This window comes from Cetorhinus maximus, chromosome 8 (assembly GCF_964194155.1).
Source record: "Cetorhinus maximus chromosome 8, sCetMax3.hap1.1, whole genome shotgun sequence".
NCBI lineage: Eukaryota > Metazoa > Chordata > Chondrichthyes > Lamniformes > Cetorhinidae > Cetorhinus > Cetorhinus maximus.
Genome location: NC_135886.1, coordinates 50,538,948 through 50,562,906, shown reverse-complemented (window position 1 = coordinate 50,562,906; position 23,959 = coordinate 50,538,948). Strand labels below are relative to the sequence as shown.

At 41.8% G+C, this 23,959-nt stretch overlaps 1 protein-coding gene across 9 annotated transcripts in view; it reads left to right on the top strand.

The window, feature by feature from the left end:
• The window catches only part of csde1 (cold shock domain containing E1, RNA-binding), a 119,599-nt gene that overhangs the window by 16,212 nt on the left and 79,428 nt on the right, over positions 1-23,959 (top strand). For 4 of the 9 annotated variants that reach the window (XM_078546816.1, XM_078546811.1, XM_078546814.1 and 1 more), the window contains exons 2-3: positions 18,378-18,524; positions 20,637-20,835. In XM_078546816.1, coding sequence (XP_078402942.1) covers positions 18,387-18,524; positions 20,637-20,835 — 337 coding nt within the window. In that variant the 5' untranslated portion in view covers positions 18,378-18,386. Of the gene's footprint in view, positions 1-2,128; positions 2,266-18,377; positions 18,525-20,636; positions 20,836-23,959 lie in introns of those variants that run through there. The other 5 variants (XM_078546819.1, XM_078546815.1, XM_078546818.1 and 2 more) reach the window with 2 other exon arrangements.

The window sequence follows — 23,959 nt, the reverse complement described above, 5'->3', positions numbered from 1 at the left end:
GGGGGCCTTGACGCAACACTTTTGGGGCAGAAAAAAACATGTAGATTTGTTTTGGTGTTAAAGATTACCGGAAGATCTCTGATTCGTCTGTTTATACAGATGTGAAGGTATAAACTAAAAGCAAAATACTGCGGATGCTGTAAAACTGAAACAAAAACAGAAAATGATGGAAAAACTCAGCAGGCCTGACAGCATCTGTGGAGAGAGAAACAATTAACATTTCAAGGCCATATGACCCTTCTTCAGAGCTGAAGAGAAGTGGAAATGTGATTTAAATTTATACTGTTTAAGGGGGATGGAGCGGATGAAGCTGGATAGGAGGCCAGTGATAGGTGGGGACAAGGGAGGTATTGACAAAGATGTCATGAACTAAAGGACAAAGGGAGTGTTAATGGTAGCTGAGTGCTTTAAAAAAAGGTGCTGATAGTGGCAGAAAGGTAAGAAAGTAGGATGTGATGATAGCAGAACAAGGGTGGCAGTGTGTGAAGGAACAACATGGAACAAGTAACATGGCCCTATAGGGAATGGGATGGGGGAGGGGTGGTGTTGGGGGGAAAAAAGATAGGAAATGGGATAGAAATGGGGATAAAAAAGAGGACACAACCATGGATGAATGAATACAAATAAAATAGAATAGAATAAAGCCCAATGCAAACTGGAGGAACAGCACCTCATCTTCCGATTCGGCACTTTACAGCCTTTCGGACTTAACATTGAGTTCAACAACTTCAGACCATGAATTTTCTCCTCCATCCCCACCCCTTTTTTAATCCCCCTTTTTTTACATACATTTTTTACTTTTTATCCACTTATTTTTATTTGTATTCATTCATCCACAGTTGTATCCCTTTTTTTTATCCTCACTTCTATCCCAGTTCCTATCTTTTTTCCCCCACCACTGCCCCACCCCTATCCCATTCCCTATAGGGCTAACTGTTACTTGTTCCATGTTGTTCCTTCACACATTGCCACCCTTGTTCTGCTATTATCACATCCTGCTTTCTTACCTTTATGCCACTATCAGCACCTTTTTTTAGCACTCTCAACCACCATTAACGCTCCCTTTGTCCTTCAGTTCATGACATCTTTGTCAATCCCTCCTTTGTCCCCCACCTATCGCTGGCCTCCTATCCAGCTTCATCTGCTCCACCACCCCCTTAAATAGTATAAATTTAATCTCATTTCCACTTCTCTTCAGCTCTGAAGAATGGTCATATGGACTCAAAACGTTAACTGTTTCTCTCTCCACAGATGCTGTCAGACAGAGTTTTTCCAGCATTTTCTGTGATTGTGAAGGTGTGATTGGTGGGTTTAAAGAAGTTTTGACCCAAGTATTCATTCATTTCTAAATTTAAAGCTCGCAGTGTTTTTCTTTAGTTGTCAGTCTAGTAAAGAAGTAGCCTTGTACAATGCACATGACTACTAAATGTAGTCTTTGGATGGCACAGTGTCAGAAGTTGAGGTGATTGCACCAGATGTGTACAGGTGTAATTGTTCTTGTATATTTCCATTCTAAATTCCTTGTACATGTTTATAATGGAAGCTGTTTGTGTTAACTTGGCAAATTTGTAATTGCATCCTCCTGCTAGTAGCAACAATGGACAGAAAGGGAAAAGTTGATTGGCATAGTGCACTAGTTGCTTGCCCACAGCATCGTTACTACCAAGTGGAGTAGGATTAGAGGGTAGAGGATAATTGGAATACGGTGTGTAGATGCAGGTCTTTAAGATAGAGATAGATATAAAGTAAACATATTGTCCTTGTCCCAGTTAGATATGAAAGTTAGCTAAAGTTATGGAAGTTTGGGAAGCAGTGACTTGTTGGAACTTGGCCTGTTCCACGAAGAAATTGCTAAAGACTGACAATGCAAAACTGAATTTCTGCAGCGCCACCATTGGTCTACAAAGCATGAGATAATTAGTTGTCTTCAAAATATAATGTTTTTTTAAAAAATTCAAACAATAGACGTAGAATGATGTGTTTTGATCCTGTCGCCCATTTCTCTTACGCGCTCTCGCTGCTCTGTGTCCCTTGTTATGATCCCAGTTGATGTTACTACTGGACAAGCCTAATCCCAGGGTGGAACCCAGCTTGATGTATCCTAACTTCTATTTTTTTGTTTAGATACGTGGAGAGTGGCTACTGAATAGAGTCACAGGAATCAGCTGATGAACTTTTAACAGAAGAATAAAACATTGATCAAACAAGAAAAAATTGAACTATATTACAATACTCCTTTGCCCACTACTGTGCCTATACAGATTTGTAAGGATAACACAAGTTTACAAAAGCTATCTTATATTCTAATGTTCACAATAAGTACATAGGTCACTTATTGGTTTACATGGACTGTGGTCAGACACACCACACTCTGAAGTACCCAAGTAACACATGCTGCGCGAAACAGATGCCATTGATCCCTCTTCAACTCCCCCCAGACACTCTTCACTTGTGAGCCAACCAATCTCACTGAACTGTCTTTCACACGAGGGTTTCCAATCTCCACTCTCTAAGAACACACTTTGAAATTTTCTCCCAAGCCGGCACTTTCTCTCAGACACCTTCCACGAGGGCCCATCTCTAGGGTTTTTGAACTCTCCTTCCGATGTTCCTCTCCCCTGGATCACCACGTGCATTCAAGTTTTCTTCCACGCACTCTCTCTCACTGACTCAGCCGTCAACAGTACATCACTGCTTCACATGCCCATAGTAAAGAGTTACAGACCTTCAGCTGTCTCCTTGGACCTTTTGGCAAGCCTTTATATGGCTTAAATCTGCTTCCTGCAGCTTTTCTACCTTGAAGCTTGAAGCCTTGCTCTGTTGCTCAGTTTTAACTTCGCTTAACGGGACCTTTTCCAGGTTTCTGTCCTTCCTTTGACTAGAAAGTCTTCTTGGGACTTTCTCCTGTTTCTGTCTCACTCCTTGGCCTTGGGACCTTTCAGTTCTTTTGGGAAATCTGCTCTGACTCTGCTGTTCCCTCTCCCAGTGTCCAGCCTCTCTGGAGTCCTGGCTTCAACTGAACTTCGGTTTGGGACTGGCTATCTGTCCCTTCTAGGCTGCTTCTGCTGGCAACTGCCTCCAACTGAACTCAAAACTGCTTCTAGTTTTTTTTTCTGCGTGGGTGGGGCTCCCTCTGGACCCCTGTTGCTGTGCAACGGCACCGTTTTTTTTTCTACTTTTTGTGTTTGCTTTAACTTCTCTTCAGGAGTCGTAAAACTCATTCGAAATGCAGGCACAAAAATAACTTTAGACCTGTCTCCACTCAAAATGAAACTAAATCCCAGGTTTCACCTTTTTAAAGTAAAACTAAAACTCAGCTTGACCTTTTCTTAACACACATACAGAAATAGGTCAAACTTAAACTTTAAAACTCATTCCTAACACCCACAAATATAAATATAACTTAAACATGTGTCTCCTTCCTAATGTTCTTCAATTGTTTTCGGGGTAAGGAATTCCATCCTTAAATTTTTTTTCCCCCTGTCCTCCACCTTCCCTATTTTCCAATGTGGCCAAAGCTGGGTGGAGAGAGTCTCATTCTGGAAAAGCTCTGCCAGTAGCAAGGCCAGGAGTAGGACTGGGGCTGCTGCCACTTGGCCTTGTACTATCCCAGGCACAGCTGCTGTCTGCGTTTGCAGCATGTGCCTCTTCAGTGCTGAGATATTGGTACTGGCAGTGGTTACTGGCTGCTCCTCCTCAGATTGCTCCAAGCTATCGGTGAGGCCAGCATGGCTATCAAGCTGCCCACCTGCTTTGAGTACATGTACAGCTTTAAGGGGCTGCACCTATTGTTGGCAAAGTTGTTTCTCTCAGGATGGGGGAGGGGGTGGGAGATGGTGGGGGTGGTTTGGGTGGTGGCAACATGAAGCAGGAAGTGAGGTCCATGTCAATCACTGCATCACTGATTGCTGTACAAGATCACCACTGCCCCTTTCCCCTTGCAGAAAGCTGGTGCAGCCTTAATATGACCAACACATCAGACTGTTGCATTTAAAACATAACACCACCAATGAGTGAAAGGGTGGTTATAGGCACCATCAAGATACCAGGAAGGACTTCAGCCTGCACTGCAGGGCTGGGAGATTTCTGCTACTGGTTACTTGCAATGAGCTCATAAAACTGCCTTGTAAAAACTAGTTTGGTAATAGTGGGTAGCAGAATCTCTTTCCATCTACTTAGTCAGAAAAGTTAACGGTGAATGCAACAGAAACTTATTTTTTCTTAGTGGTCTGACTGGTGAAGCAGGTTTTTTGAATCCAGATTGAGTAGGCAGGAGTCGAGTTACATTTCCCTATTGGACTCCATGATAGTGCTTTTGACTTCTGGACCAAAGCTCACTTGTGTAGGCCCTTGAGCACTTGGGGGGAGTCTTCCATGGATGAACCTCCAATGCAGGGATGAGAACCAAGGTCAGAGAAAGTGAGGCACACACAGACTGGTGTTTGCCCTTTTAAAACAGTGTGTTGCATAGCGATCGTTTTGGAAGCAAGACTAAGCCACTGCCAAATGAAAGAGCCCTGAAGAATTTTATTTTAGCTTATTTTCCTCTCATTACTGGAACACTTTAGTCTCTGTCTAAACTTACACTTGAGTTAATTGTAAATCATTCTGTGCTATCTCTGTTTTGTACAGTGAAACTTCAGTTTTGTGTGCACAGGTAATAAAGTGCTCTAGTGTCTCTTCTGTTGAAAGTGAAAGTTTACTGAGATCTGTTTTAATAAGTTGCCAAGTGTTTTATCTTTTGATGCAATTTTCAAATAATATCTGAGAATTTTAATATTCCCTATGATTTTTGGGTGCATTCAGACAAGTGCAGCTGTATATGGGCTGCAGCATACATATTCTGGTGTGGCATTAAATATGGCAGAGAATTATGTTTTATTACATTGTTTTGGGCAGAAAAGTGGCAAATGGAATTTAATGCAAAGAAGTTTGAGGTAATACATTTAAGGATGACGACTAGGGCATACATAATAAATGGTAGTATTCAGAAAAGTGTAGAGGGACAAAAGGGCCTTGAAGTTTTTCTATAACTCTCTGAAGCTAGCAGGACTTGTCGACGAGGGGGTCAAGAAGGCATGTGGGATGCTTTCCTTTAAAGGTCATGACCTTGAGCATATGAGCAAGATGGTTATGCTGGAACTGTATAAAACTCTCCAAGCTGTGAGAAGGACACGAGTCTGCAGAGAGAGATGGAGATCGGTTTAAGTGGACAGCAAGGTAGATGGAGTATAATGTGGGGAAGTGAGATTATTCGCTTTGGTTGTAAGAATAAAAACATTTTTTTTAAAAAGGTGTAGAACTAGTAAATGCTGATGCTCAGAGGGATTTGGATGTACTCATAACAAGGAACACAAAGTTAGCATGAAAGAAGAGGAGATGAACTCAACATTAAGTCTGTTTCTCCACAGATGCTGCCAGACCTAAGTTTTTCCAGCATTTTTTTTGTTTTTGTAACACAAGGTTAGCATGCAAGTACAGCAAGCAATTGGGAATGCAAATAGCATTTTGGCCTTGAAGAAAAAGAATAAGGAATTACTTTTATTATCCACTTAGGACGGAGATAAAGAGAAATGTTTTTACTCGGAGGGTTGAGAATCTTTGGAATTCTCTACCTCAGAGGACCGTGGAAGCTCAGTCATTGAGTATGTTTAAGATAGAGATTGATAGATTTCGGATTAACAATAGCGTAAAGGGTTTTGGGGATAATGTGGGTAAAAGGCATTGAAGTGTTCGATCAGCCATGATCGCACTGAATGGTGGAGCAGGCTTGACAGGCTGAATGGCCTCCTGTTCCTAAATCTTGCTGCAGTTGTGCAGAACTTTGAGACCACAACACGAGTACAGAGTGCTGTCTTGGCCTCCATATTTAAGGAAGTGCTATAGCAAAGGTTCACTAGATTGTTCACTGGGATGAGTGTGTTGACCTATATTGTGAGGCTGAATAAATTGACCCTATACTCTCTGGAGATTAGAAGAATGAGTGTTGAGTTCACTGGAGAACACACAATTCTGAAGGGGCTTCACTGAGAGGTTGCTTCCCCTTGCTGGGGAAGCTAGAACATGTGGGCACAGACTTGAGAAAGGACTGATCGTTTATGATTGAGATGAAGAGAAACTTCTTCACTCAAAGGGCTGTGAATCCTTGGAATCCTGTGCCCCAGAGGGTTGTGGATGTTCCATTATTGAATATGTTTAAGGCTGGGATAGACAGATTTTTGATGTGTCAAGAAATTGGGGGATTTGGGGAGTGGATGGAAAAGTGGAGTTCAAGTTATAGGTCAGCCATGATTGTATTGAATGGCAGAGTAGATTTGATGGGATATGGTCTACTCCTGCCGTCTCTTATGTTATGTTCCCAGGGAACATTCCAAGCTCAGAACTGCAATCAGATGACTCCTAGCACCTTGTTCATTTGGACTTAAAGCTAGAGGGCTTGAGTTTTATATTTGAAGTGGCAGGGAAGCAGAGAGCCAACTGTGATTTGAATCTGTAAAAGTGCTCATCTGCCTCTGTCAGTCCTATATTTCCTCTGCCAGAGGGCTGTGGATGCTCAGTCATTGAGTATGTTCAAGACAGGGATTGATAGATTTCTACACATTAAAGACGCAAAGGGACATGGGAGTACTGCGAGAAAATGGCATTGAGGTAGAAGATCAGCCATGATCTAGTTGAATGGTGGAGCAGGGTCAAGGAGCTGAATGGCCTCCTCCTATTTCCTATGTGCCTATGTCAGTCCTTTGGTTGGTTCTAGTATCCACACAGCCCCTGAACAGAACACTTACACTTAGTCTAACGCACCAAACTAGCCCATCACTTTACGTTTTCTTGCAGAGTATATTTTGAGATTCAAATCTTGCACCTTGAATTTTGTGTATTCAATACTTATTCATTTTTAAGAAACTACAAATTTTCATGTGCCGATGGCATTCATCTGCCACAGTTGATATTCTTGCTGGACTCTGGTAATTTGGCAAGCTGTCCTGGTTGTTGACTGAAGAAGGCACTGCCTGTTTTCATCACCCAGTTATACTTTGGTGGGGTTTGTATTCTGTTCTTTTATAATGAAGGAACTGGAAAGTCAGCATCCTGGCCAGATCAGATGGCTACTAGATTTAAAGTCCAACAATGCATCCAACTGCATTTATCTCACTACTTTTTACAATTCTTGGTTGTCAGATATTACTTTCGATAATGTTTAAAGGTGTCGGTCCGAAAATACCAGTCTACAGTTAGTATAGGTGAAGAAAATCTTTAAATCACTAGTCAACTGCAGTAGTCCATTTATTGGTTGCTACCAGTATTTAGAGCACACCGCTAAGTTACTCTCGTGTGGAATGTGGTCAGATATAAATATCTCCCATTATTTTGCTGATTTCTTTTACGACCTGAAGTTGTTCGTAAAATATTTTGTCCTCGAGTGACTGAACATTTTTTGATCTATTTGACTAAAAATTGTCTTTTAACTGCCAGAGCACTTACGGAAGAAAATGTTCTCTTAAAAAAATGGCTTTATTCATAATGTAGACCAGATGTGCTCTTGGATGATTTGATGATGGCTGTGATTTTCCTTCTGTTGTTTCAATGATTTGTTTTCAGATTAATATTTACAATATACAATTTTTAATCTTTATATTGTCAAGATAAAATTCCCTGGCCTCTGACTTAAACATGCACCATTATCTTGTCTACCTGACAAGGTATCCCCCTTAGGGATGTGATGACTACTTGTTTACCCCACCATTAGAAACCGAATTTGACGAAGTAGCCTAGAAGCATTTGGACTACAGATTATAAAAAGTGCTATAATTTTTTGGTCCCTCATGCTGACTTTGCCCTTTGTGCTATAATATGTACATTGTTACTGTTTCTCAATTTTCAGCCTCTTTTTATCGTTGGCCATTGGCATCCCTGTTGTTTTTAAAATTTACTCAGTTTTGAAAATTTTCCTTTTTCCCCCCAAATTATTTTAAGCAAAGCTACTCTGTATTCAGTGCTGGAGTTAATTTTTTTCAGTAAATGAAACCAAAATTCTTGTTGCTGTTCTCATGCAAAATTTTCATGTTGATTTGGAGTTGCTTCTACTGAATTTTTTAAGAAAGCAACTTTCCCTTCAATTTCATTTACTGATGTATTTTTGTTTAGAATGGTTCATAATGCTTGTGGATTTTCCTGCGGCTTTGCTCACTGGCTATCTTTATTGCTTGTATGTCTGAGGGCTGGCAAAAAAATATCAAATTGGTATTAAAGATGTGGCATGATTTTGTTTGAATTCATGGGTTTGGAGTTTTGTTTTAGCAAGATTGAAGTATCTTTTAGTGCAGCTATTAGGGACCTCTCATTCCTAAATATTTCACTCTCCTGAAAATATTGCAGGACACCATTTTAGAATAACTGGAAGTTTCTGAAATAACTTCTAAATAATCCAGACTTGCTGATATCTATTCGAATTGGACATATTATTTGAAAGGAAACTCCGGAACTCTACGGTATAGCTGGATCTGGGTGTCCTAGTACATGGATCACAAAAGCTTGACTTGCAGATGCAAATGGAATGTTGGCATTTTATTACTAGGGGAATCAAGCATAAAAGTATGGAAGTGTTGCTATGACTGTACAGGGCCTTAGTGAGACTGCATGTTGAGTACTGTATGCAGTTTTGATCTCCTTAAAGATATAATGACATCAGAAGCTCTTCAGAGAAGGTTCACTTGACTGGTTCCTGGAATGAAGGGGTTGCCTATAAGGAAAGGTTCCCCGAGTTTAGAAAAATGAAAGGTGATCATATTGAAACATAAAAGTCTGAAGGGACTTGAAAGAGTAGATGCTGAGAGGACGTTTCCCTGTGTGGCTGAGTCTAAAACTAGGGAACACAATTTTAAAAATTAGTAAATTTTATAAATCATTATAAAATAATTTTATAAATAATAAATAATCAGTAAATCTCACATTTAAGACACAGGTGAGGAGAAATTTTTCCTGAGGTCAGTGGAATTCTCTTCACCAGAAAGTAGTAGGGGCTGGGTCATTGAATCTACCCGGGGCTGGGTCATTGAATCCACCCGGGGCTGGGTCATTGAATCCACCCGGGGCTGGGTCATTGAATCCACCCGGGGCTGGGTCATTGAATCCACCCGGGGCTGGGTCATTGAATCCACCCGGGGCTGGGTCATTGAATCCACCCGGGGCTGGGTCATTGAATCCACCCGGGGCTGGGTCATTGAATCTACCCGGGGCTGGGTCATTGAATCTACCCGGGGCTGGGTCATTGAATCTACCCGGGGCTGGGTCATTGAATCTACCCGGGGCTGGGTCATTGAATCTACCCGGGGCTGGGTCATTGAATCTACCCGGGGCTGGGTCATTGAATCTACCCGGGGCTGGGTCATTGAATCTACCCGGGGCTGGGTCATTGAATCTACCCGGGGCTGGGTCATTGAATCTACCCGGGGCTGGGTCATTGAATCTACCCGGGGCTGGGTCATTGAATCTACCCGGGGCTGGGTCATTGAATCTACCCGGGGCTGGGTCATTGAATCCACCCGGGGCTGGGTCATTGAATCCACCCGGGGCTGGGTCATTGAATCTACCCGGGGCTGGGTCATTGAATCTACCCGGGGCTGGGTCATTGAATCTACCCGGGGCTGGGTCATTGAATCTACCCGGGGCTGGGTCATTGAATCTACCCGGGGCTGGGTCATTGAATCTACCCGGGGCTGGGTCATTGAATCTACCCGGGGCTGGGTCATTGAATCTACCCGGGGCTGGGTCATTGAATCTACCCGGGGCTGGGTCATTGAATCTACCCGGGGCTGGGTCATTGAATCTACCCGGGGCTGGGTCATTGAATCTACCCGGGGCTGGGTCATTGAATCTACCCGGGGCTGGGTCATTGAATCTACCCGGGGCTGGGTCATTGAATCTACCCGGGGCTGGGTCATTGAATCTACCCGGGGCTGGGTCAGATTGATTTTTGATTGACAAGGGAGTCGAGGCTTTGAGGGCAGGCAGGAAAGTGGAGTTGAGGCCAGAATCAGATGAGCCATAATCTTAATGAATGGGGGAAGCAGGTTTAAGGGGTCAAATGGCCTACTTTTCTAATTCTTTTGAATTTAGAATATTCCAGGGCCCAATTTGTGCTTCCAGATTAGGGATAGTTTTAACCAAAAAACAGTATCACCCAGGTTTGGGCACCTGATAATTCTGCAGTGACGCTTGATGGAAAGTGCACAAGGAGTGGATGAAGCCTGTGTATAGCTTTTCCTCTGGTTGTAACGATTGCTGGCAATACTATCTGGACCTGTGAATGTTCACTAGTACAAAGTCATCTCTAGAACTATTGCCTAGTATGCCTCCACTAAGGAGGAATAGGAATGAAGTATTATTGACTTGCCAATGATGTAGTTCATGTTGCTCACAAAATCCACAGTGTTACTATTTCCTGTACTGTTCCTACAGCATATTTATGCAAAAGCGATTAGCTGGCTATACGGTCGCCAGCGCATGGTTTATTTGGATACGTGGGTAAGCTGATCCTTTGGGTGGTTTGTCTGGGGACTGAGTTTTTTAAAACTTGTTCACAGGATGTGGACATGGCTGGCTAGGCCAGCATTTATTGCCCACCCCTTATTGCCTTTGAAGGTAGTGGTGGTTGTCTGCCAATACTTCTCGTAGCAAACAACTTAGATTAGGTTCACCAAGCCTGTATTCCAGAGGAGTCTGTTTACAAAGCCCACAGGAGCTGTAATCTCCCTGGTCATTAGTCTAATTAAGACCTGTTGATCAAGTGCCTGACTGGCTTATGGTAGTTTTATTAACAACTTGCAGTTATAAGAGCACCTCAGTTCATAGCACCCTCGCCTTTGAATCAGAGGGTTGTGGGTTCATGTCCCACTCCTGGAAAACCAAGAACTGTGATTGTACTTGAAAGAAGTTGCAATCTGTGACTGTTGGTAACTCGAAAGAGTTTCATAGTAAAACATCCCAAGACATTTGAGAGGAGAGTTGTAGATGGAAATAAATAGAGATTTAGTGCATTTTATTGCAACCCCAAGACGCTAACCCAGAGCTTCCATTTTGTCAGCACCCTTTTGCTGGATGACTTTGGTTTTACAGCTTGGCAGTGAGAGTGGATGGTTAAAATGTTCTCATGGCAACAAAAGGAATGACACAAAAAGCATTGAGAAATGTTCTTCAGCTGAATTAATGCAGCCTACAATATTTTTTGGGAAAACAAAAATAAAAATACCTGCAAAAACTCAGCAGGTCTGACAGCATGACTCTTCAACAGAGCTAAGGAAAAATAGAAAAGAGGTGAAATATAAGCTGGTTGAGGGGGGTGGGACAAGTAGAGCTGGATAGAGGGCTAGTGATAGGTGGAGGTAGACAAAAGGACAAAGAGGTGTTGCAGGTGGTGATATTATCTAAGGAATGTGCTAGTAGGTGACATTAAGGGTAGAAAGGAGGACGAGCAAGGTACAGATAGCCCTAGTGGGGGTGAGGTGGGGGGGAAGGGATCGAAATAGGCTAAAAAGTAGAGATAAAACAATGGATGGAAATACATTTTAAAATAATGGAAATAAGTGGGGAAAGAAAAATCTATATAAATTATTGGAAAAAAAGGGGATCGGAAAGGGGGTGGGGGTGGGAGGAGAGAATTCATGATCTAAAATTGTTGAACTCAATATTCAGTCCGGAAGGCTGTAAAGTGCCTAGGCGGAAGATGAGGTGCTGTTCCTCCAGTTTGCGTTGAGCTTCACTGGAACATTGCAGCAGGCCAAGGACGGACATGTGGGCATGAGAGCAGGGTGGAGTGTTGAAATGACAGGGAGGTCTAGGTCATGCTTGCGGACAGACCGAAGGTGTTCCGCAAAGTGGTCACCCAGTCTGCGTTTGGTTTCTCCAGTGTAGAGGAAACCGCATTGGGAGCAGCGAATGCAGTAGACTAAATTGAGGGAAGTGCAAGTGAAATGCTGCTTCACCTGAAAGGAGTGTTTGGGCCCTTGGACGGTGAGGAGAGGGGAAGTAAAGGGGCAGGTGATGCACCTTCTGCGGTTGCGTGGGAAGGTGCCGTGGGAGGGGGTTGAGGTGTAGGGGGTGATGGAGGAGTGAACCAGGGTGTCCCGGAAGGAACGATCCCCTGCGGAATGCCGCCGGGGGTTGAAGGGAAGATGTTTGGTGGTGGCATCATGCTGGAGTTGGCAGAAATGGCGGAGGATGATCCTTTGAATGTGGAGGCTAGTGGGGTGATAAGTGAGGACAAGGGGGACCCTATCATGGTTCTGGGAGGGAGAGGAAGGTGTGAGGGCGGATGCGCGGGAGATGGGCAGGACACGGTTGAGTGCCCTGTCAACCACTGTGGGTGGAAAACCTCCGTTAAGGAAGACATGTCAGAGGAACTGTTTTGGAAAGTGGCATCATCAGAACAGATGCGACAGAGGTGAAGGAACTGAGAGAATGGAATGGAGTCCTTACAGGAAGCGGGGTGTGAGGAGCTGTAGTCAAGGTAGCTGTGGGAGTTGGTAGGCTTATAATGAATATTGGTTGACAGTCTGTCACCAGAAATAGAGACAGAGGTCAAGGAAGGGAAGGGAAGTGTCAGAGATGGACCATGTGAAAATGATGGAGGGGTGGAAATTGGAAGCAAAATTAATAAATTTTTCCAGATCCAGACGAGAGCATGAAGCAGCACCGAAGCAATCATCGATGTACCGGAGAAAGAGTTGTGGGAGACGGCCGGAGTAGGACTGGAACAAGAAATGTTCCACATACCCCATAAAGAGACAGGCATAACTGGGGCCCATGCGGGTACCCATAGCCGCACCTTTTAGTTGAAGGAAGTTAGAGGAGTTTAAGGAGAAATTGTTCAGTGAGAGAACAAGTTCAGCCAGACGGAGGAGAGAAGTGGTGGATGAGGATTGTTCGGGCCTCTGTTCAAGGAAGAAGCGGAGAGCCCTCAGACCATCCCGGTGGGGGATGGAGGTGTAGAGGGATTGGATGTCCATGGTGAAGAGGAGGTGGTTGGGGCCAGGGAACTGGAAATTGTTGATATGATGTTGGGTGTCAGAGGAATCACGGATGTAGGTGGGAAGGGACTGGACAAGGGGAGAGAGAATGGAGTCAAGATAGCAAGAAATGAATTCCGTGGGGCAGGAACAGGCTGACACGACCGGTCTGCCGGGACAGTCCTGTTTGTGGATTTTGGGTAGTAGGTAGAAGCGGGCCGTTCGAGGTTGGGAGACTGAGGTTGGAAGCTGTGGAAGGAAGATCTCCAGAGGAGATGAGGTCAGTGAGTCCTCGAAACAATGGCTTGATGTTCAGTTATGGGGTCATGGTCCAGGCGGAGGTAGGAGGAAGTGTCTGCGAGTTGACGCTCAGCCTCTGCGAGGTAGAGGTCAGTGCACCAGACAACAACAGCACCACCCTTGTCAGCAGGTTTGATGACAATGTCAGACTTGGACTTTTATTTGTTGGGACTTGGATAAAGGCCAAAATGGGCCCATCAGTCTGGAGCATGGAGGCAATTCTGTGATGAGTTGATAAAACATTATCAGTTTAAGTTAGCCTCATAATTAATACTTTATCGTTGCATTGGTTATGTTAGTTGCATAATAAAAGAGTAACCAGCTGAGTTTGATCAGAGATCTGAGTAAGGAGAGCTTTTTGGGCTAAAATAATCAGAGCATTCGGCCTATAAACTGTAACTTTGAAATGCAGATGATTAATGGTTATTGCTGTTAGGCCTATCAGTGACTAGCCACTTTAAATGTACATCTAAGTGGTGGGGACTGTAGCACGTACTGTAGTTACTTCTGTGTTACCTGTTCTAATGTAATAATCTGCTATCACTGCACTTTATTCAAGAGGTCTTAAGTTTTTGTATAGATCAAATTTAACATCTGATTTGTTGAATAATGCCTGTAGATCTTTACTTGTCCAAAAGTTAAATAGGGTTTGATTTCACTCCATTGCATAGATTTTGCAATGCTTAAAATAGAACTTCCTGGCATATAATGTGGTCTGTGTGTATTCGAGATCGCTTCTGGTTGTTAATTGCTGTTCGTGTGGCAGCTTGCCACTCCATTAATGATGCAAGTCTAATAACTAGCAACTGAACTTTCCTTCAGTTTCTTATGAATTAAAATATTTTAGTACACTGGGCATTTTTGAACCTACATAGAATTTTGTTGGCAGATTTCGAGCTTTTGAAATCTTTTGTAGTGCTTTACAAAGGCAAATAGTGCAGATGCTGGAAATCTGAAATACAAACAGAAAACGCTGGAAATACTCAGCAGGCCAATCAGTATCTGTGGAGCTAGAGAAAGAGCTACGCTTCAAGTTGACCTTACTGCATCGTTTTCCAGGTCTGAAGAAAGTTTTAAGCAAGTAAGGGAATGGTGGAAGAAATAACAAAAGGGGAAGGTCTGTGAAATGCAGGAGTGATTAATGAACAGAATCATTTTCAATACTTGCAGCCTGAAGAAAATGGGAGCAATGATCTGATATTGTTGAACCAGATGTTGAGTCCGGAAGGCTGTAAAATGCCTAATCAAAAAAGTGATGCTGCTCCCTATTGAGCTTCATTTGCACAATACAGGAGGCTGGGGACAGAGAATTGAAATGGCAAGTGACTGAATCTCAATCCTGAATAAGAATGTAGAAATGTAAACAGGAGGAGATCCTTTGAGCTTGCTCCATCATTCAGTAATATAATTCCAGCTTTCCTGCTCTATCCCCGTATTGCTTGATTCTCTTGGACAACCAAATCCCTCTGACTACCAACGTTTCTGTGTCTCATTTGCAAAATATTTTGCATTCTTTTTCTATTCAAAATAGCTAATTTCACACTTCCCCACATTTATATTCCAACTGCCATGTTCTTGCCCCTCTTACTTAACCTTTCTGTATCCCTTTTGTAGCCTTTTTGTATCCTCCCCACAGCTTTCTTTCCTACTTAGCCTTCGTATAATCAGTAAACTTCGGTACATTGCATTCAATCTCCTCATCTAAATCATTGTAGATTTGTTAATAGCTGAGGCCCAAGCACTGATCCTTGTGGTACCCCTTTAGTTATAGCCTGGTAATCTGATATAAAAATCTGTTTATTGCTAACTCTGTTCTTTTTCAGTTAACCAGTTCTCACTCCTTGCTAATATATTACCTATTAATCCCATAAGTCCCAATTTTGTGCGTGAGCTTATTGTGCGGGACCTTATTGAATGATTTTTTTTTAAAAGCCCAAATACAGCACGTTCACTGGGTTCCCCATATCTACCCTGTCAGCAAAGCAATCACTAATCTGTATTTTGTCTCCCCAATGTATCACTGCATCAAGGGCAATATTTAAAATTACAAGTGAACCCCTGTTTTACTGTGTGTTTGTCACCCTGGATGACAAAAAGGGGTGAGGAGAAAGGGCAGATGTTGAATCTCATCAGCTAACACCTGCACTGTGCTGCCTTTCCATGCAAATACAAGGTTGCAGCAACAGCCTAACGACTTTTAATGTTGTAAAATGCCCCAAGGTGCCACGTGGGAACATATTCAAATTTTGTTTGATGCCACATGATATATTCATGCAGATGACCAAAGACTTGGTCAGATAAGTAGATTTTAAGGTGCCTCTTAAATGAGGAAAGCGACAGGAGGTTATGGGAAGGAATGCCACAGTTTCAGCCCTTGGCAGCTGAAGGCATAGCTGCCAGTGGTGGTGATTAAATTCAGGAATGGGTTAGAGTCCATAATTGAATTCAATTCAGGGTCTTTGAGACTTTGTTACATACTGTGAAACTGTCAATCTTGGGACTTCCAGCTTTTCCACCCCACCCTATTTTTTTATTTTGGAACTGGATGTTACTTATTCTTTGACTCATTAACTAAATTGTTCTGTGATTCACATGCAGTTCAGTTGAACAATGCTGTAGATATGGGATGGAAAGAAATTGACAGTATAGCACATTTGCACTGAGTTCTTTCAACCTGAACAGGCTAGTTAGTTAATTTATGAAAAAGAGTGACCCTATCCAGGGACTTTTTTTAAACAAATAGTTGGCACTTAAAGAGTGCATCATATTAGCTGTATTTCAGCATCAGATTTATTCTCTCTGGTTACTGGTGGGATATTGTTACTGGTCCCTTGTCCAGATTTGTTTTGGCTTTCCAATCTAATGAGTTTTGTGATTATAGGCTGTTCTGAGCTGCATATAATTTAACCTTGGAAGTGAACTATCTTGCTGTGAAATAACATAACTTGGGTAACAAGGTATCCTTGAAGGAAATCATACTGAAGTTTAATATCTCCATTCAGCTGTGGCTTTTGTGTAGGTGGGGTCTGGCTCAGAACAACCTAAATATTCATGATCCGATGGTCATTAGAATGTAAGTAACTAGCACCATATGGCCACCGTACTTAATAGTTGGTGGGATTTTGCTGTATTTAAAATAAGGATTGGTTCTTTTTAAGTCTGTAAAGTTCTCAAAAGAATTGCAATTTTATTCAATTTATTTAGGTGAATCTTCTCAGTAATGAGCATCAGTGACCAGTTCCCTATGTTCTACTTCAGCCTTGAATATTCTTGCTGTGCCTGTGTAAGACTTGGAGAGAAGAAAAACTACAGCCACTGGAATCTGAATCAGATTGCCAATTTGTCCTGAATTCTGGCAAGTTTTGTGCTGAGGTTTTTGCCCACTGGAGACTAGCCCAAACTCCGTTTTGAGTTAGAATTTTTACAGCTTGCAGAAATACTTGAAAAAACCCATTAGTTTGGACGTAGAACTGAACTGGAATTTCAGAGATAAGTGACTGCGTTCTAACCATTTTACTGCACCTCCAATCCTTTTTACCTTTTCAACTACATAATCAAAATGGAATAGAGCCAGATTTGTTTTTTCTGCATGAGTGAGGCTATGCCAGGCAAAAAAATATGGTGGCTAGCTGGAGTGTAGCTAGTTACGGTAACAGAATGCATAAACTATAAGAACACATTAGATTTTTTGAAATGTACATAGCTGTAGCAGGCTCAGTTAAAATGGTACTTCAAACTCCATGCTTGTGTCAGAGCTGTTACATGACAGGGTGACACTCTGTTTAGAATGATAAAACTTTTCAGGGTTTAGAAAGCAGTCTCTCTCTTGCAAAGCTACTGATTGGAACAAGAGAGGCAAAAGTATTATATCAGAATATGTATATTAGCGAACGGTCCTCGTACGAACTTGGATGCTTTAGAGGCAGGGCAACTCCACACTTCGTACAATTCTGGCTGGAACCTAGCTTTTTCTTTTGAGAATAAACACACAACTGAGAAAGTTACAATACTAGTAGAGGATTTAATCCAAAAAGGCTGTGATCACTCTTTGGACCACAGGATTGTGCAAATGTTGTCATTAATTTCTTCTCAATTTATACTGTTGGAGATTTGGTAACTGAAGAAAAGTCCAGGGATAATCCTGTGTTCAAAGCACACCCTGTTCTTTTATCAAATTGTCTTTCTGTCGACATGGAGATCCTTATGTAATTTCTCTCTCCCTACTAAGCTATCCTGGTAGATATTGGAGTATATTCAGACCAATTCCATAGCAGACTGCCCTGTAATTGCACAGCCCTGCGAAAATGTCCTAGCCATATCAGAAATTTGAGGATGTCACATAGGTTGGGTTGAAACCATGGCTTATGCTGCTCCTTTCAGAGATATATGGAACAAGCCAGTCTAGCAGGAATCAAGGCACCACTTGAATTCCATTTACAAGTCCTTATTTAATAGTTGTGACACAATTTGAATACAAACTAAACCGATTTGTATGAGGTAGCTGAACTTCAGAGGCATTTGAAATGGCTTTTTTTTAAAACCTGGTTTTCTTCAGTCCAGTTTTTCTTCTTCCTCTCACATCCTTCCTCTGTGCAAGCTGCCCTCTGATACCTTGCTCAAATGAACTTCATCCAAGTCTTCATGCGCCTTCTGAGTGTAACGCTGATGGGCGCATGCATTACCAACTTTGATTTCTTTTTTTTCTTTTCCCTAAATCATGAATGCCAAGGCCACCATAAAATTCCCACTACCACCCCAGCTGAGATTATTAAACTCTGAACAGACTGAGGAATGAAACTGGAACCTTCCTGGTCTTTATTATTACCCAGCTACTCGCAGGATTAGCTTGTTGATCCAATATGGATCCCAGTTTCAGTTTATATTGCTGACTAGTTTCAGCATTTCCATCTTTGTGGGTTGCATGAAGAGTCGCATTTTTGCAGTGCTTTTAATGTTCTCTTGATGTAGAAATTTGAATTTTTTCCACTTGAAGAAATTTGAGATTACGATTAATGTACATAGTTAACCTACATTTATGGGTCTGTTCTATAATGCTGTACTTTCACACTCCAGCTGTGTAAAATGGAGAGTCTCTACGCTGTGTCTTCAGAGCATCTTGCTCCTCCAGCTCCTAGTACACTCTCTCACCCTCTTTCAACTACACGCTCTGCCTCAATCAGTGCTAAAAAACAGAAGAGAATTCCTCTTTATCAGAGATCAGTAAGTGAGGAAGAATGACTAGTAATCTAGTAGTCATACTAACAGCATGTAGTAATTTAGACAATGTAGCATTGTCATTTGATGTACTGATTGGGGAGTAAATGCACTTGCATGGACTGAAGTTGAATGCCTTTACTTAAAAAATGAACTTTTGACTAACAGGGTGCCAGAGCATCACTACATTTTACCCATTTGTGGCAGGTAACATAATAGAATTAAATGTAACTTGAATTATACTAACTATAACACTGAATCCAATACATTAATACATTAACCATGCTTGTCTTGACCAGATGAGCCTGAATTAGAATTATATGGAACACACAAATGTTTAGAGGAAATGTAGCTATTTTGAGAATGAGAAGCACTTGATGTTACTGGGTTTCAAAGGTCACTCTGGCAGCAGCAGGAAGAAAGTCTATATCAGGTATAGTTGACTACTATACCAGAACTGTAAATGTTTGAAAATGCTTGGCATCCTTCAGCAATAGGACTATGAATTTCAGCCAACAGCATATGGGGAAAGTAATGAGCAAAATGCAGCAGATGCTGGAAAACAAACGAGAAGAAAAGAAAAGCTGGAAACTCACTGCAAGTCAGTAGGCAGATTTGGAGAGAATGGATATTTTAAGGTTTTGGGTGCAGACCCTTCCAAATTGGAATATGAAATGGACTGTAAAATGTCCAGTTAGGATTCAACTTGTTATGAATAAGGAAAAAATGAAAACCTGTAAATTCCTTAATTGTACTAAAGCTGTCGTAAGTAGTACCAATAAAACTTAGCAGACTGGAGAATGGATCTTAAGTTGACCCGAGGTAGATACTGGAGCATTTTTTCACACATTTGAAGTTTTGAGCATCCCATTAAACAGACAGAAGTAGAAATGATCCACACGTTTGAGCAGAAATTTGCATCTGTATCCTGTAGGAGTCATTGGTTTTGCCAATGCTCAAAGAAAATAGGCGCAGCCAGAAGATGCTGCTCTTTAGTTCAGAGGTAAGGGTTGTTACAAACATTTCTAGATACAGTAGCTATCATCCGGCAATGTTGATTTTTAGTGATGAGTATATATTTTTAACATGCAGATTCAAAACTTCTTGTTCTGCTAAATGAATACTGATGTAGCTGCATGTTGAACTTGAGCTAAACAACCTTTGAACTTTGCAGCATTGGTTATTGATTTTATTTAAATTGACCTTCTAGTGTTTTTGCATTTTTTTCTTACTGTATTGACCATTTTACCTGCACATACTGTGACTTGTTATAGAAGGATCTGAATTTTAATCTCTGACTCTGGGGTGCTTTGCTTTTGGAGAAGGCGACAAACATTATTTTGGTTGTCTGCCCCTAATTTCTCAATACTTGAATTCTTTCACACTTTAAAGGCTCCATGTCCTTTATCGTGAATTTCAGGATTCTACAAGGTATCCATGAAGTGATGTCCCCTCTAAAACTGCTTGAGGATTGTCTCAAAACTTGCATGGTTTATTTTTGCTGAAATGGCTTTGGTGGTAACATCTACAAATAACAGCATGATGTAGTCTGAATTGTCAAATCGTTGTATTTTGAAGTTTAAGCAATCTCATCAGATGCCATTTTAAAAGAAATAAATTCAACCTTCCCTCATCTTCAGTTCCAAACATAACAAATTTATTGGAGGATTTAATTGGTTCTGAACCAAGAACTTAATAATAACTGAGTACTTTAACTTTCTGTGCCAAGAATGGCACAGTATCTGTGCTTAAAATATAGTTAACTGTTCCTTTTTCCTCTCTCTCCAGGTGTGCCCCCCACTCCCACCAAAATAAAAAATCTCTTTCTAGTTAAAGATTTGCATGTCTATGTACTTCATGATTTTGAATGAGTTTTTTTGAATGGTAGCTGTGTCTTAGTCATGGTGAGGTTTATCTCTAGTGCACCATTCTGTTAAATTTGCATGTTTAATCTTAAGTGCATGAGAAAAGCGCCATTTGGAAAATGTACTTCTGATCATTATCAAAGTCTCTAGTTCTCTGGTTTGGTTTGCAATGTTTATTAAAAGGAAATGCTTCTGTGTGATTTCCAGGTTCTCTTGAATGTTAGTTTATTAAATACCCTTTTCCCCTGTACAGATGAGCTTTGATCCGAACCTCTTGCATAACAATGGCCACTCTGGTTTTGCTAATGGTACCTCAGGAGCCCTGCGTGAAACAGGCATCATTGAGAAGCTGCTGACATCATATGGTTTTATCCAGTGCACTGAACGTCAAGCCAGACTCTTCTTCCATTGCTCTCAATACAGTGGAAATCTCCAAGATCTCAAAGTGGGAGGTGAGAAATAGACATTTCTGGGCATATATGGTGTACCAGCTCTGTCTCTTTTACAGCTGTTTGCTTCTATTAGGATTAAGTTGCTATATTTGCAATGTAGCTCTGCCGATGCATAATGTAAGTGAAGCAATAATTTTTTCCAGAATTCTTTCATTTTGCCCAATTAATTAAGCAAGAATATCTGCTATCTCTAGAATATGTGGAAGATGTAATTATCCAGTCTATATAAAATGAATGCAAGTATGTAAAAACCATTAAAACACAGCTTTGGCAAAGCTGGTTTATTACAGTTGAAATTGCCTTAAAAGTGCTCTTAAGTTTTCCTCTGTTCAAAGCCTACTACATATTCATAATTCACTTCTCTTGCACTTCCCTCAATTTGGTCTACTGCATTTGCTGCTCCCAATGCAGTCTCCTCTACATTTGGAGAGACCAAACGCAGACTGGGTGACTGCTTTACAGAACGCCTTTTAGTCTGTCCACAAGCATGACCCAGACCTTCCTGTTGCTTGCCATTTCAACACACCACCCTGCTCTCATGCCCACATGTCCGTCCTTGGCCTGCTGCAATGTTCCAGTGAAGCTCAATGCAAACTGGAGGAACAGCACCTCATCTTCTGACTAGGCACTTTACAGCCTTCCAGACTTAACATTGAATTCAACAACTTCAGATCATGAACTCTCTCCTCCATCCTCACCCCTTTTTGATCCCTTTTTCCAAATATTTATTAATTTTTATATATTTTTTCCAACCTATTATTATTTTTAAACTTTACTTCCATTCATTTGTTTTTATCCCCACCTTTTAGCCTATTTTGATCTTTTCTTCCGCAATGTCCCCTCCCCCCACTAGGGCCATCTGTCACTTGCTCATCCTGCTTTCTACTCTTAATGTCACCATTAGCACCTCCTTTAGCTAGTACCACCACCATCAACACCCCTTCGACCTTTTGTTTATGACATCTTTCGTAATCTCTCCTTTGCCTCCACCTATCGCTGGCCTTCTATTCAGCTTCACCTGTCCCACTCCCCTTAAACATTATATATTTCACCACATTTCTACTTCTCTTTAGTTCTGAAGAAGAGTCATCTGGACTCGAAACGTTAACTCTGTCTTTCTCTCCACAGATGCTGTCAGACCTGCTGAGTTTTTCCAGCAATTTTTGTTTTTGTTTCAGATTTCCAGCATCCGCAGTATTTTGCTTTTATTTCATAATTTTTTTTCTGTTTTGGAGACCTGAAACGTCAGTGCTGTTGCACTGAGTTTGATCTGACATCACTTTGGAAGTGTTCCAAGCGTCTCCATTAATTGTTGCAAGGAAAGCATCTTTGGGTTGCCTGAAAGTTGATTTTTGAATGGCTCCATCCTCAAAAGCTGTACAACAGATTTGAATTTAGTTTCTGTGGTGGGTAGCTCCACATGATTAGCTGAATCATGAAGTTAGGTCATGATGTTGCCATTGGACACAGGACCACTTACCTTTTTGATTTTTTTTTAGCAACAAAGCAAACTTGATGGGTCCCTGTGGAGGCCAGAAATTGACTTTGTATTTAAAAAGCCTTGACCTTTTTTAAGTTAGTGCTTCTTCAAAACTCTTTCATATTTTCTTGAGCTGATAGTACTCACCATTGAACAAAGCGTACTCACTGCTAAGTATACAACTGCAGTGGATGGGTTGTCAATCAAGTGGGCTGGATACGGTTGAAATTCTTGTGTTGGTGCTGGCATACACTAGGGAAGTAGAAAATGTTCATTGCTCTCATAACTCCATTTTCATGCCACTGAGGATCTGCAGACAGTTCGTAGTGAGGGACTTGACAGTGGTAATGTCATTGAATGTCATGGGAAGGTGGTTAGATTCTCTCTTGTTGGAGATGGTCATTGCCTGGCACTTGTGAGAGGCATGGACAGGATGGATTGGGAGCAGCTGTTCCCCTTAGTTGAAGGGTCAGTCATAAGGGGACATAAGTTCAAGGTGAGGGGCAGGAGGTTTAGGGGGATGTGAGGAAGAACTTTTTTACCCAGAGGGTGGTGACAGTCTGGAATGTGCTGCCTGGGAGGGTGGTGGAGGCGGGTTGCCTCATCCTTTAAAAAGTACCTGGATGAGCACTTGGCATGTCATAACATTCAAGGCTATGGGCCGAATGCTGGTAAATGGGATTAGGTAGGTAGGTCAGGTGTTTCTCACGTGTCGGTGCAGACTCGATGGGCCGAAGGGCCTCTTCTGCACTGAGATTCTGTGATTGTGTTGTGCAAATGTTACTTGCCAATTATCAGCCCAAGCCTGGATGTTGTCTAGGTCTCGCTCCATGCAGGGATGTACTGCCTCATTTTCTGAGGAATTACGAATATACTGAACGTTGCAACCATTAGCAAATAGTCCTACTATACTCTTGCAGCGGAGGGGAAGCTTATTGAGGCATTCTGTTCATCAGTGCTGCTTTAAGGAGCTCCTGCAGCAATATTCTGAACTGAGATGATTGGCCTCCAACGACCAGAACCGTTTTGTGCCAGATATGACCCCAGCCATTGGAATGTTTTCCCCCACCGATCCCAGTTGACTTCAGTTTTTTTTTAAATTTATTCTTCCATGGGATGTGGGTGCAACCCATCTCTAATTGACCTTGAACTGAGTGTTCAGTTCAGGAGTTAAGAGTCAACCACATTGTTGTGGTGGGTCTGGAGTTTCATGTAGGCCAGACCAGGTAAGGATCACAGATTTCCTTCCTTAAAGGACATTAGTGAACTAGATAGGGTTTTACAACAATTGAAAGTTTCAACGTCACCATCACTTTATCTTTCAAGTCCAGATTTATTTTGAATTTTAAATTCCATCAGCTGCCATGGTGGGATTTGAACCCTTGTCCGCAGAACATTTGTCAGGGCCTCTGGATTACTAGTCCAGTGACATTACCACCACACTGCCATATTCACCCCTCCTTGATGCTGCACTCTGAAAGCAGCCTTCAGATTAAGAACCATCACTCCCCTCATCCCTGGAATCCAACTATTGTATCCATGTTGGGACCAATGTTGTAATGAGATTTGGAGTTAAGTGCCCTTGCAGGAACCCAAACTGAGTAAATGCTGTCCTGACACTGCTCATTGTTCCTTCCATTGTTT